The sequence below is a fragment of the Nanorana parkeri genome, unplaced genomic scaffold (assembly GCF_000935625.1).
Source record: "Nanorana parkeri isolate BGI_ZX_2015 unplaced genomic scaffold, ASM93562v1 scaffold957, whole genome shotgun sequence".
Taxonomy (NCBI): domain Eukaryota; kingdom Metazoa; phylum Chordata; class Amphibia; order Anura; family Dicroglossidae; genus Nanorana; species Nanorana parkeri.
The window spans coordinates 329,676-344,062 of record NW_017307225.1 but is presented as its reverse complement, the minus strand read 5'-3'; the positions used below and the strand labels follow the sequence as shown (position 1 = coordinate 344,062).

The following is a 14,387-nucleotide window of genomic DNA, read 5'->3' as shown; positions in this document are numbered from 1 at the left end:
CTGCATCTATTTTGCACATTTCAGAAATAAATAGTTGATTTTTATTTGAAAACTACTTTTTTTTAAGTAAAGTATTTTGTGTAAAGGTCAGTAACCCATACCACTTATTATTAGAAATAATATTTCTACATTCTCACAGCTCTTCGCTAATGAAAGCTAAAATCTGATTTCTTCCTATAGTTAATCACATCACACTACACTTACTAAATATGTCATCACTCCACATGTAAAGGGTAACTGTTAAATTATGATGATTCTTAGAAAGACAGTACTAATGATATAGATATTTTTAATACAAATAACAGATAATTCTCCAGTGGCAACAACACAAGATTCAGTTTAGCTGTTCTATATTCCGAAAATAAATATTATCCCTTCCTGCTTGTTTGACTGATAGTGCCAGTCCATCCATTATACACTAATGTCCTGGGTACAAAGCCCTGCTTATAGCTGGGTAACATTGCTGTCTTAGAGTTTTGTATTATATTCCAGGTTGTCTTCATCTGTGTCTGCTTCTTCAATTTCAAACCCTAGGTTGACTTTTCCGGGTGAGTAGTCATTTCTGTTCAAGTCTGTAGGTGAAGAAAGTTAATACTTGAGTGAAGTATAAAATAGTGAAACCAGTGATTAATAAAAACAATAAGTAATATTAACGATGTTAAACAATCATGTAAATAAATGGAGTATTCATGTGAATAAGTAAATAATATGCATTCACATTATCATATATTTCCTGTTGCTGTTAATACTTTGTGATGGTAAATATAAGTACATAATATACTGTATGTGTCCAGTAATAATCAGTCTGTATAGTAGTGCCTTATGTGTATAATAGATATTAAACATCCATAAATTAAAAATAAATTAAAGCGCAAAGTTCAATAAGGGCAGTCCATAATAGATGTAAACTATGGCAACCAATAGCAAACACTATTTTTCCACAGCAGATGTAACCTGTGCTGTAATAAAAATTCTTTGTGCTCTCTTAGCCCCTCCATGCCCCCCCGGTTAAAGACTAAGTTGACTTTTATGACCATATTTCATGATACATACATATTCAGGGTGTAAGATGAAACATGGTCAAATCGAAATCCCCCCACCCACCTAAATCGTGGGGTTCTTCTCTGCACAGGCTGCTAATCAAGTTTTAATTCAGCATGGCTAACGCACCAGTACTCTACATTAATGTGTTACAAAAAGAAGGATAATCTCCATAGTGTAAAACAGTTTCTTTATTCAAATAAAAAAAAAAAAAAAACTCTATTTATGGTGCAATACCAGCACCAGCCAAATCACCTGTTTCTCCTCCTCTCCTGGTATACGAGGAGCATACCCAACAAACGCGATGCTGTCACTGACCCATTCCAAAGCGCTTTGTCACTTCCAAACTTCCTCAAGAGTGTGTCAGTACACAGACTCTCTGTGATGTCTGCCTACCTTACAATCCAATCCTAATAAGCCAAAGTGGTCCATTCTTTAACCCCTTACAACATCTAAGCAATAGGCAGAAATCTGGTGTTGGACAAAGGGAAGGTAACATAATATATTCTTCAAGGTGAAAGGCAGAGACCACTTAGGGTAAAAAAAAAGAGGTCCTTGGTCTCAAACCAACCTCATGTTACATAAGGAAAAAGGGGGTTTCTTACTGGGCAATGCTAATAACTCACCAAAATGGTGCCCACAAGAAGACTACATTATGGTATAATGGTATGGTGAAAATAGGAGTTACGTGAGGAAGATTTACGCGCTTTGAGCATGGTCGCGATAAATGAATTAAAAAAAACCTGGGCTTCAATGGCCAGGCCGTCAAAGCCAGCAAGCAAGATGCAGGGTAGTCCCTAAGAGATTAGATCTGGATGATCTGGTGGAGGCCACCGAGTATTGGCTACCAGACAAATGAAGTTGTATACCACACTCTAGGCCAATCCAGGATAAATAGAATGCTTGGTCTTGAACCTTCGAAACAGAGAAGGTAAAAAGGTAAAAGGCGCAGTGCAGGAAATGCGATGGAGGATCAGGGTATACTGTCCCACAACATCACCAGGACATCTGCTGCACCCACCATCATATCACGCGATCTTGAGAAAATACTGACCAGTTGCATGTTGAACCGAAAAACTAGCAGATTCACATCCAGCATCCTCCAATGCAGACATATTTCCTGGAACACTTACTGTTGAGAAAACTGTCTGCTAGTTTTCCACCATAGTAATATGCACCACATAAATTGCTGGAACGTGAAACTCTGTCTAAGATAGAATAGACTTTATATTTGTCACTACTGCAATGTTCCTGGTGGCCCCTAAATGTATGTAAGGCACCGCTGTGTCATTGTCTGATGACCATTCAGGGTGGAGAAGAAACTAACCACAGGCGAACTGCTCAGAACTCTACAATGTAGTTGGAAGGTTCAATTCTTCCTGAGACTAATGACCCTAAACAGACAGAACTTAGTTTTAGTATTAAAAAGGCAGAACTTTGCTCTCACTTAGAAGACTGGCATTCATCTTTAAAATCTTCCATTGTAAGGGGAGAAACAAAATCTGCCAATAATACCAGGGACAGAAGCCACCATGACAAAGACATTTTAGTTTGAGGATGTAGCTGGATCAGCATGTCAAGAGAAAAAATGCATTCATTCCAGGCCGTAAGAATTGTTCCTTGTTAAGTTCTTGAGTGGAATTCAGCAAATGGAACCACTGCAAAGCTTGAAACCATCAATCCTAGCACTCGCATGCCTTTCCGCCATGTTGGGATTGAAGTTGCTAAACCTGATTCTGCAGTTCCGCCAACTTCTCCTGGGGCAGAGATACCTTGGCCTGAAAGATATCCAAGAGAAGGTCCGAGTAATCCAAGCAATGTGGTGGAATAAGGAATTACTTCTCAATGTTCAGGATCTAACCGAAGTCCTCCAAGGTTCACAGTGTGAGTGATAGAGAGGTGTGCTTTTGTAGCAGCAATTTGTCCAAGTATATAATGACTGAAATACCTCAAAGATGGAGAAGACCGAAGACAGTGGTAGAAAGGGACTGGTGCAGGCAGGATTACTCCAATTTAGTAGTAAGTCAGTAAGCAAGTCACAGCCAACAAGAAAACGGTGGAAAATCTTAATTATCGATCGGACATAAACAGTGCCGGCCACTGAGGGCACAGGAGTACAGTAAAATGTGGCTAGATCTCCCCAAGAGAAACAATGAAAAGGAGGGTATCCCTTCTTAGCTGTCAGAACAGTTTAGCCAGTTACAGCATGAAGATTACAGCTGTAACAGGTGAGTCAAAACGTACAATGTCCAGCCGGTAAACCTATATTGGAATATAGAAAGTACAATAGTTAAAAAAGGTAGAAATTAGTATTTCTCTCACATACTTCCCAGTAGATATAGCATCTTCTGTAGGAAGAGCCTATAAACAATGTACAAATAAGAGGAAAAAATCCAGACATCCAACCTGACAACCATTCACAAATGTGAGTCTTTAGAGGTGGGGACCCAATAACTCAGCTAGGGATCCTCAGATATACTGGCCTGACCTAAATAGCGGAGCCTTTTGCTAACTGGAATGCAGATAGGTTGTCACTATCAACTGAGGGTCCATTGCAGAGAGAACCCCAGTATACTTAACCAACAGGAAAAAACTGTGTTTGTTGGCTAACTGGAAAGACATCTAAGATTTCCAATGTCTGCCGTGAATCTACCAGTTGCTGTTGACAATATAAAACAAAAATAGAAAAAAAATCTTATAATTCAAGTGAAAAATATAGCATATAGGAAAAAACATACATTCTTCTAAGGACATTAAGCAAAACTGAGCAGGTGTGAGGGGTTAGGTGTCACAGCCATGAGGGGGCTAGCCTGCAGTCTTCTTGTGCCTAGAGTCCATTTCTCCTGTAGGCAGCAGTATAACTCCAGGTTTCTTAATTATCATCAAGCAGTGTCCCTCAAATGTACAATAAAATAATTCTCTTATTCCCACAGCAACCCAACACACATGCCTTTATCCACAAGCATACTGCCTAAATGAGAACTGTCTAATCACTGAATAGTTGCCATGCGTCAACATGTTATTGCTGTTTGCACTATAGTATTAAATAATCCTGAAATTATATTTATTCACTAAGTATACAATATTCTCAGTGTCAAGGCAAATGCAATGAAAAGATACAGAGAGTATCTTCAAACGCACCTAAAGGATTCATTAGTTTATGAAAAGCACTCAGGGGAGAAACAAGGTGATTAACCTCATCCTACTCAGCTCTATTTTACGCAGCACATATTTTACAAACGATCCTATGAGGGGCATATTTACATACTCTATGAAACTCCGAGCTGGTTTTGTTGTGGTTTAAAATAGATATAATTAGAACACCATCATCCAGGCCTCTACATTCTTTTATCTTGACCATTGTGGTATATTTCTTAGAAGCGGTTATTACAACCCTCTCAGCCTATTACTGTGAGACTATATTATATATTACATATTTACTACATCAATATCATTTTTTGAAACTAGATACATACATGTTACTGCATTAACTAGAACTAGAAGGATTAAAATGCCTTAAATTGTAGTGCTTTACCATTTACAATTACACTACACATATTCTTCTGGAGCAAATCCTAGCTTTTCAGTAAGGATTGCTAATCTAGGTAACAGAATGAACAAAGTTAAAGCCTTTTTTTACTCACATATATCTGCTCAATGGTGTCTTTTCCAAGAAAGAAGACCAATAATCTACTACAGCCACTAGTTGTAGCGTCATCACACTGATGGGCAGTCAATGAGAAATCTCCACATCACCAGCCAGCAATGTAGACACCAGAAAGACCTCCCTACTCTGCAGTCCAGAAGAGAGTAGACTTGGGCATGTCACAAGACCATGGATTTAGGTAAGTATTCTGGGCATTTAGATTTATTTTTTCATCTACTGGGGCATAAGGGGTGGGAGAGAAAAAGGTTAGTGGTGGTGAGTTCCTGGCTGGAGATTAGCTTTAATTGTTCCAGGTCAGTGAGTGAAAAGTATTGAAGTGATTTGATTAGAATTGCAGGTGGTCAGCAATGGCAGCCTTCATTTCTCACATGACAGGTTTATAAACATCTGATATCCTTTGGATGAAAATACGGAGTGTATCTAAAGCCATGTTTTATAGTTTTGGATAGGTTGAAGAGGGGATAGAACCCCTGTCAGGATTTTTTTTCTGCTGTCTGTGTCCCTGCTCGGGAGATTCATTCCCTTTTTGTATCCTGGAGACCCTTGTCAATGAAAGTGAAAGAAAATCCAAAATTTTGAGTTGTCACCAGAAAAGGAATAGAGAGGAAATCTTCCAATGGAAGAATATTGTTTCAGTGACAGCAGTCTAAAAGGGGGTGTACTTCACATTGAAAAGATATACCCTCAGTTGTCTACATATGCAAAGTCACACACAGATCAAAAAAATCATAAAGGTGGTTCTAACCAATCCATACTCTATCTATCTCTATAATAAACAGAAGGGTCACAGCACAATGAGATATCCTATATGTAGCAACCAATACCAGCCAATGAGAAATTATCATTTGACTAGTAGTCAAATGATAATGTAGTCATTACATTTTGGTTGCTTTACTTTGCATACTTTTTTTTACTGTTTTGCATAATAGGCTTGTAAGCATGTCTAGTCATTGAAGGATAGAAATTAAGAATTCACTCTCTAGTCTTGTGCTTTTCTAAACTGATTAGCAATTAACAATAGAGCCCCAATAGATCTATAATGTGCATTCACTTTTTTGTTTATAGTAATTGTTTAGCCATTTATATACTGCTGCTTCCTTGACTGTATATAATTATTGCAAACAGAAATTTAATTTACCGAGTGTAAGCATTAATCACAGAAGCAAAATGTGTTCTAATGACAAAATGTGTGCTTCAGCAAATGGGCATATTTATTTTTTAGTGAATTAGGAAATTGTTGGCTTTATCTGAAGGGTATGAGGCAGGAGCGGCATGTAATGAATGCTGCCCTTGGTAGCATCACTTCAGAGAAGCAGAACACAAAAGATAAAGCGTTACAAAAACTAGATTTCTTAGACCCACTTCAAAAGGTATGCAATTACAAGTATGAAAACATACAGCAAAACGCCCTTGAGGTTAACAAGCATCTCTAATGAAAAGGTGGGACTGCATGACTCTGCCTCGCCAAAGATAAACTGGATATAAGATCCGCATGATCTTAGCAAAACTCCAGAGGGAAGACGGGACTTAAAATAAGAGACAGGGATAAAGAGTTTAATAACGGAATTGTTAACACCGTGCGCGCCCTCCTGACACGGTAGGGGTCACTTTAATATAATTTTGTGTTGCATGGCTGGTTATGGCAGCACTGGCACTAGGCCTCTTCTTAAAAATGATTGACAGGCCAAGGGCAGAGAGGCAGGCGCGCAGCAGCTGTACTTAATAGACTCAGCAGCAATGAAAGACTGTCTCATCATGTGCCTCATTTAATGTAAAAGTGTCAATGCTGTTTAATCTCTTCTCTGAGCAGCTCTTAAGTAAATCCCTTCCTAGACTCCTCACAGAATATTTTTATAATCTTGAAAGCAGAATGTCAGCACTGCACTGGAAATTAAGCAGAAGTTACACATTTCAACAACATAATGAGCAGAAAAAAAGTGTTGATGGTAGTATAATCAAACAATTAAAACATGTACCAGAAAGTTTAAGCTTCCTGCAGCAGGAATTGCAGCGGTGCTTGGAAACAAAGTTTGTAAGCGCATCTTCTCCTAAATTGGCTGGCCCAAACACCATACCTCTTGACCTGTAGAAACAAACATAAAGTGTCAGAAAAATCACCAAATACCTTATTAAGAAGGAGTGAAGTTTGTGTACCTACACTGCGGGCACTTCACATAAGCTCAGAATCTGACAGGGAAGCTGAAAATCCCAGCTATGGTTAATGGGATCTGCTGTTCAAAATGTTTAATAGATATCAACAATGCTGCTTGAAAGGTATACAGTCAAACATATGACAGTCGGTTTTATTAAGAGATATAGCCCTAAAACTATTCAAAAGGGCCACATTTAATCTTCCATTGCTGAACTAAATATAACATGTACAAACCTGTCCCCAATTCCATTAATGTTAATACTGCATTTTTTGTACTTTTTTGTCCAAAAAAACCCCGCATTATCGGAGTTTTATTCTGAATATTGGGTGGTTCTAGTTTTGAATCTGGATGACATTTTTTCTTTGAACATATGCTACAGGCTTAGTAAATATCAACACCAGTAAGATCAGGCTAGGGCATAGCCTTTGTTGAAGCAGAGCTAGACTTGTTTTGTACAATGCTTTATGGAACACATTAGTCTAGTAATACCAACTGGTAGCTGTCAGGTGGGGATGGATTTTTTTCCCAGCCCAGGATAACCCCTCCTACTACCAGCATGCCTTTGTTTTGTAGCAAAACAGTAAGGAAAGCATGATCATAAACACATAGGGGTGGAACCTATGCCCCTCAATGGTCTCCAAGAAAAGGATTTTATGATGAGTACAACAAATCAATTCTCTTTCTCGTCCATTGAGAGACACAGGAAGCCTTTCACCTTTGAAATGTCCTAAAGCAGTGCAACTTGGAGGGGGGCAGCAAACAACCACTAACAGGCCAAAGAAAACAACACTAAGAACTATAGAGGGACAGGCCCAAAACACAGATCACAGACCTAGATCTAAAAGAGTCTGCCTTGACAGGATAGGGTGGAACCCAATCCTTAGGACCATGCGCTGAGATGATGCTATGACTGAGCCACCAAGAAATAGTGGAACGGGAATCCGATGAACCCTTGCGGGGTCCACCCTGAATTACAGGGAGGGAATAAGTATTTCTGAAAGAAGCAGTGGCTAAGATTCTCATAGCCTAAGCCACATCCAGACAATGAAGTGGAACGTGGAACTTTGTTTGGTGAACTTGAGACAGATGGAAAAACAATATCCTGGTTGAGATGAAAGTCAGAAACTAACTTAAGCAAGAAGCAAGTACTAGACCTCAACACCACCTTGTACCTATGCAAAACCTTGCAGGATAAAACTGCCAGTTCAGACACTCACAGAGGTGATGGCTACAAGGAATAAATAGAGGAATGTCCCTGATGGGTTCAAACTGTGGTTTCTGAAGCACAAAAAGAACTAGATTCAGATCTCACAGAATCACTGAGCAACGAACAGGAAGAGCCACATGAGAGATTCCCTCTACACAGGTCTTAATTGAAGAGGGAGGGGCCAATAGCTTCTGAAACAAAATAGGGCAGAAACCTGATCCTTAATGGTATTAAGGGTCAATTGCTGGTCCAGACCCAGCTGCAGAAAGGAGAGGATTTGTCCCAGGGAAAAACCTCTAGGTTCACACCAAGTAAAGTATACCTTCCACAGCCAATGATAGACCTTAGAGGAAGTAGCCTTCCTAGCCTTTAGCCTCATAGGAGTCACAGTTTCACATATGCTCTGTCTCTCAAAACCCGGGCTTCAATAGACATGCTGTTAAGACCAGTGACCGTGAAGCAGGATGAAAATCGTGCTTTTAGCAGAAGATCCTGACGATCTGGCAGGGTCCACAGAGAGTCTGCCAGGAGTCTTTCCAGGTCAGTGTACCACATCCACCCTTGCCAGTCTGGAGCAATGCGTGTTCTCAAAATACCCTTCAACTTACACAGGGAAGATGCTTCAAGGCAAAAAAGGTATAGATCAAAGTGTACTGATCCCACTGAGCCACCAGAGAATCCATTGCCTCTGTACCTGAAGACAAACCTGTAAAATTTGCAGTGAGGTGAGAAACCGAGGAGGGGAATGGGAGGAGAAAAATTCCAATTTGTAGCTCTGAGATACCACCTCCTGCACCCAAGTGTCCCAGATGCATGCTGTCCGAGTATCTGAAAAGGTTAACATACACCCCACCCCCCACCTCGCTTAAAAGTGGTGACGCATCGTCATGCCGAGAAAGGCTTTTAACAGAGTTTGGGGGACTTCAAGCTCCATATCTTGTGGATGGACTGGGAGCCAAGCGTGGAGGTCTTGACATAGATGTGGCACAGCAGCTGAGGAATGGGGGCACAGCAGCTGAGTAATGGGGGCACAGCAGCTGAGGAACAGGGACATAGCAGCAGAGGGACGGATCACAGCAGCGGAGGAGGCATGAGGCACAGCAGTCTCTACTTCCCGCTGGGTTCCGGCTGCAGCGCTCTGTGTTCCCTCTGATTGAAGGGGACACAGCAGCAGAGAGGTGGAGATTCAACTAATTGTAATCAACTAATCAATAATGAGAATTGTTAACAACAATTATCATTATCGATTATCGTTGATTAAATCAATTCGTTTTTGCAGCCCTACGGCTGCTGGAGTAGAGCCACCAGGTATATATGTACAGTACATCCCCCTGTTATTAAGTGCTATCTGCCTGTGTACTGATATTGTACTATTCAGACTGAAAATGTGGTGATATCAGATGAAAATCACTGGCACCTAAAATTCTTTCTAAAGCAAATCCATGGAAGCACAATCATTTATACAGCATCTGGCACATGAAATTCTTGTTCTGCTGTTATTCATGTAATGTGCATTGTCTTTAGCTAGGAAGCACAGACTCTCTGGGAATGTTGTGATTTCATGCAACACAAGTGGAAACTATTTAATTAGTCCAATAACAAAGTGGTATACACAGCAACAGCTCATCTCTAGTTCAGATAGGTCCCAGGGTACAATCTCAGCTCTCCCTCAGAAACCAGATGAGAGTTCCCATGAGGCTCTGCGGTTCTACTCACAAATAAAAGGATGCTTATGTGAAACTAAAGAGTCTCACATAAAGTAGGCTGTGTCTGCCACAGCGACGAAAAAAAATAAAATAATGACAGCAGTAATTTTGTGGATGCTGTACTAATTTGTGCGCTTGTGTTATTCTGTCATCTGGTAACATGGAAATATAGATGTTCTAGCTGATTACACTCACAATTGTTCCAATTATTCAAACAGTAAAACACTTTTAAATATACTGTGCTTGTTTAATTGTGGATTAAGACAGGCGGTCTGTAATGTGAAAGGCAGCAATCTGCAGAAAACCGCCTCATGATGAGGACAGATGGACAGACAATCTCGGCTGAACGCTACATCGGATTTTGTATTTTCAGTGGCAGCTTGTAAAATAAGATTAAACTTACTGCTTGTCTTCCGGTTTAATAACAGATGGATCCGTAAGATTTTCCCCAACACCTGTAAGGAAAACCAAGAGAAATATATTCAGTTCATGAATGCCAAATGAGCACTGAGGGCTGTGTCAGTACACATAGGTGAGGCGGTTAAAAAAGTTTGAAGTGTCAAAGCTTTGTCACCACTGTGCCATTAATGTACAGCTTAACAAAAGACAGAGGCTCCAAAATAAATCTGAGGTCACCCATCAATAATGATTGTTTCTGAAGTCCCAGAATGTTGGTGAATTCATTCACCACTGCTTTACCACACAATTAATGCTGTCACTGTGATCCTGTATTGCGTTAAGGTTTCTTAATATACATGTATATAAGAACATCAATTGTTATCTTATAATTGCATACTAGAAACAGGATAACGAAGTGGATTAATAACCCCTTTGTGAGAGTGATATTTCAGCTGTGTTTCATTTTGGTCAATTCTATACAATATATAGACAGTAAGGCCCACAAAATATACTTTAAAAGCATTTAATGACCAAATGGTGTTTTTTTGTTCTCATATGTACTAGAAGCCTTACAGACAATAGGGGGCATATAGAATAGATTCTGAACAGTGAATCGTAAAAGCCACTTTGGGATTTAAATATGGAAAGCCAGATAAAGCTGCCATGGTATAAAATCCTTTAAAGAGAGAGAGAGGGAGAGAGAGAGACATCTGCTGTATATATAAAGTACATGCAGTTTAGGATTTCTGTTTGTGATAATCAACAGATTTTATTAAACCTTACACTTAGTCTAAAGTGAGCAAAATATTTACAGTCACACAGAGGCTCAAATGTAGCAATAAATAAGCACTGGCCTGTTATTTTAGTTGCTTTTCGTGACGTATTGTCTATTTAAAAATAAAATCTCTGCAATAATTAGGTATTGCGATCCCATACTGTCAAGAAGCCTTTGCCAGGAGCGCTGTATGAGCACCTGCGCATACACATGTACCTTAGAGCCAGACCTGGCCCTGGATTTCTGCACAGATGCAGACGGGTCTGCACACATGTCAGATTCTGGCGCCAGACAGGCTATTTAGGCTGTGACTCGCTGATGCTCTGTGCTAAGTGATCATCAGCTTCCTACTACGAAGATGCTGCGTTCTGACCTTCCTTCCTGTTACCGACCTGACCATTCTGCTAATCTTCTGTTCTCCCTGACAACGGTTTGCTCCTGACTCTGCTTTAGCGTGCTTGTCCGTTTACACCCTGTGCACCCTACTCCGGCCAGGTCCGTAAAAACAAACAGATCCGTTTCACCGGGCCGGATTGTGCTAGATCGGGGGTAATCTGATATGAATGGACACGGATGTCACAGCAGTGACATCCACTCCATACCGCTGTGATCAGGAGAGGATCTGTGCATGTATCCTCTCCTGATCAACCCGTGTGAAAGGGGTCTTACTGACTTACTCAATAAAAAATGGTGCAAAGCACTGATGCACACTGGCCTTACATTCCACGATCGACCAGAGTTCACTTTACTGAAAACAGGTTAAAATAAGATGGATCCTGAATGTTTGCTATAGGTACTGCACTTCTTTTCACACAGATATTTAAATGTCTCTATAAGTGGACTTTAAGAGCCAAGCCAAGAAACAATTGTAAAAAATTACCCCTAGTAAGCCATTAGATTTGCCTTTAGTGAGATTAGTGAAAGATCATTTGCCACTGTTTGCTATGGGATGCTGCAATTTTCACACAAAACATTATTATTTGCACTACTTTATTAAATATAGGTAAGTTTAGCCAATGAAAATATTCTCAGTCAGTCCAGTCAATAAATTTAAATGTTTTATGGATGTTTTCAGGTCTAATCACCAGCTTTTTTTTAAGTGGCCATTACCACTAGATTGCCTCCCTTTGCATTCTGGAGTTTTCATTTTTATCATACACAGAGTAAGACTTCCCTTGCAGTAACAGGAGAAGTAAAACCTCAAAGTAGAGGTACCAAAAAAGAACCATGGTACAGAAATCTTACTTTTGGCGATTTTATTTGTCAAGATCTTCCAAATGCTGAACCAACTGACTTACCATGAACCAATGTCTCGAAAATTGGCTGTTAACTTTTTTTAGACCAAATCTTAATTCACTACAGGGTTACTGTAACAAAAGTGCTTACCTGTCAAAGACCCCAAACACCCCCCCAACTAAGCCACTGTAGCTCCTACCGCCAACTTCTACATTCTATGCTCCTCAGACGTTGCAAGCATTCAACCATCAGATGAGTTTTGCACTGTACTAATAGGCTGTTGTGATTTCTTCCACTATCTTGTATGTCACTACAGAACGTACGGGCCGATGGGAGCAACAAGAGTGGTGAGTAGGGGGAGCAAGCATTTGACTAATCCGATAGTTGAATGCTTGCAGAGGATAGCGAGTGGAGAAGCCACTGCTTTATTTTACACCTATCCCTGGAAAGGAAATCTACCCAAAGCAACATACAACATACAAAATTGTGACTTGAGTGGGACTTTTAAACAAATGATTGGATCCCAACATAAAACTGACTTATTAAATTATGTTTTATCTATCTTTTAAGAAGAATAACTGTATGAATGAACTGCATGTTCTATAGAGCTTTGTATGTAATTTACAAAGTACTTTACCTTGCAGGTCAAGAACAAGCAGTTCTCCTCTTGTATATTCATAGGTCCAGTGAGAAAACGACAAAAGAGCCTCCTCCAGTAAAGTAGTGGGGTTGATTTCATCTCCATTGTTGTTGTTATACTTACGAAATTCTCCACTCATGTATTTTTCTATTGTCAGCCATTGGTTAGCAGAATGACAATAGATAAGAAAGACTTCTAAAAATCTGAAATCACCATAAAACTGGTTATGACTCTTATTTACAACTCCTTGCACAAGCAATCTTTATCTTATGAAGTGCGGAACGTTTACTTCAACTATTTATGTTAAGAGATAATGTACTGCACATGAAAAAATATTGTCTGACTGGCCATCATTTATTTAGAAAAGAAATGTACTACATTGGTAAAATAGAATTTCATTAAAGATTTTCAATTTAACAATGCAACATAGCTGCATTTAAAGTGGGAATGCTCTTAAAATGTTTCCATGCATGTGAAATTACCCTTTACTTTAATTAAAGTGGACCTTAACAAATATAAAACCCATCAAAAGATATACATGCCTTCCTGGTATATACTTTGTTGCTTGAAAAAGCTACCAATGTTGCTCTTTAGTAAACAATATATTTCTGTAGGTGAAGGACTAATGGTTCAGAGAAAGTGTAATCATGGTGACTTCACATGGAAGCAATAAGACTTATCAGTGTGTCTTATAAAAGACAGTAAAATAAGAATAAAAGGAAGCAACCATTCCCAGTAAGGATGTGCTATGTCTGAGGTTCCACCGGCCTTGTAAAGCTGGCCACACACCTATAGATTATCTGCAGATTTTTTATGGTCAGATGGAAAAAGTGCAACAGATTCCTCCATCTACATTAAACTCTGTGAATGTAGGAATCTCCAACTGGGCCAAGCTTCAGTATCTTGCTAGTCGGCCCCTGGCTCTCAAAATACCTGAACAATGCATGCATCCAATCAGATCGTTCCGGTATTTTGACAGCCAGTGGGGCCGACTAGCAAGATACTGAAGCTTGGCCCAGTTGGAGATTCCTACATTCACAGAGTTTAATGTAGATGGAGGAATCTGTTGCACTTTTTCCATCTGGCCACAGAAAATCTGCAGAAACTCTATAGGTGCATGGTCAGCTTTAGACTTGATCCAAGAAGCTACAACACATTCAGGTGTGGGTTAGCATTGAGGAACATTTCCTAGTTCAAAAAACAAACGAGCCTCGCTTTAGTGGTATCTAGCCTCTTGATTGGGCAATATTGTAGAATGTAATGGAAGCTGTGTGTTCTTAATAGCACATACCACAGGGACAGATAAGTAAGGATGTTTTGGTACCATCTCATTGCTAAACCCCTTACTTTAATGTGTGGGAAGTTGCAAACAACCCTGTATTAATCAATACGGGTTGATAGCAGGCGTAAATAAAAATTATAGCTGATACCTAACTTTAGGCTTTTTCTCTTAAGGGCAATAAAAGCACAGCAATTTATTTTTAAAAGGCACTAAAGCTTAAGCCACAATGTAGAGAATATTAAAAAAAAATGGTTGCGTATCCACTACTATAGATATATATA

The 14,387-nt window shown here is 39.5% G+C and overlaps 1 protein-coding gene across 1 annotated transcript in view; it reads right to left on the bottom strand.

The window, feature by feature from the left end:
- Positions 1-429: 429 nt before the first annotated feature.
- Positions 430-14,387, bottom strand: part of TRPM6 (transient receptor potential cation channel subfamily M member 6) — a 148,253-nt gene continuing 134,295 nt past the window's right edge. Inside the window, exons 36-39 of the mRNA XM_018566528.1 lie at positions 12,822-13,027; positions 10,178-10,229; positions 6,685-6,791; positions 430-572 (exon numbers count right to left, since the gene is read on the bottom strand). Of these exons, the coding sequence (XP_018422030.1) occupies positions 469-572; positions 6,685-6,791; positions 10,178-10,229; positions 12,822-13,027 (469 nt within the window). The 3' untranslated portion in view covers positions 430-468. The remainder of the gene's footprint in view (positions 573-6,684; positions 6,792-10,177; positions 10,230-12,821; positions 13,028-14,387) is intronic.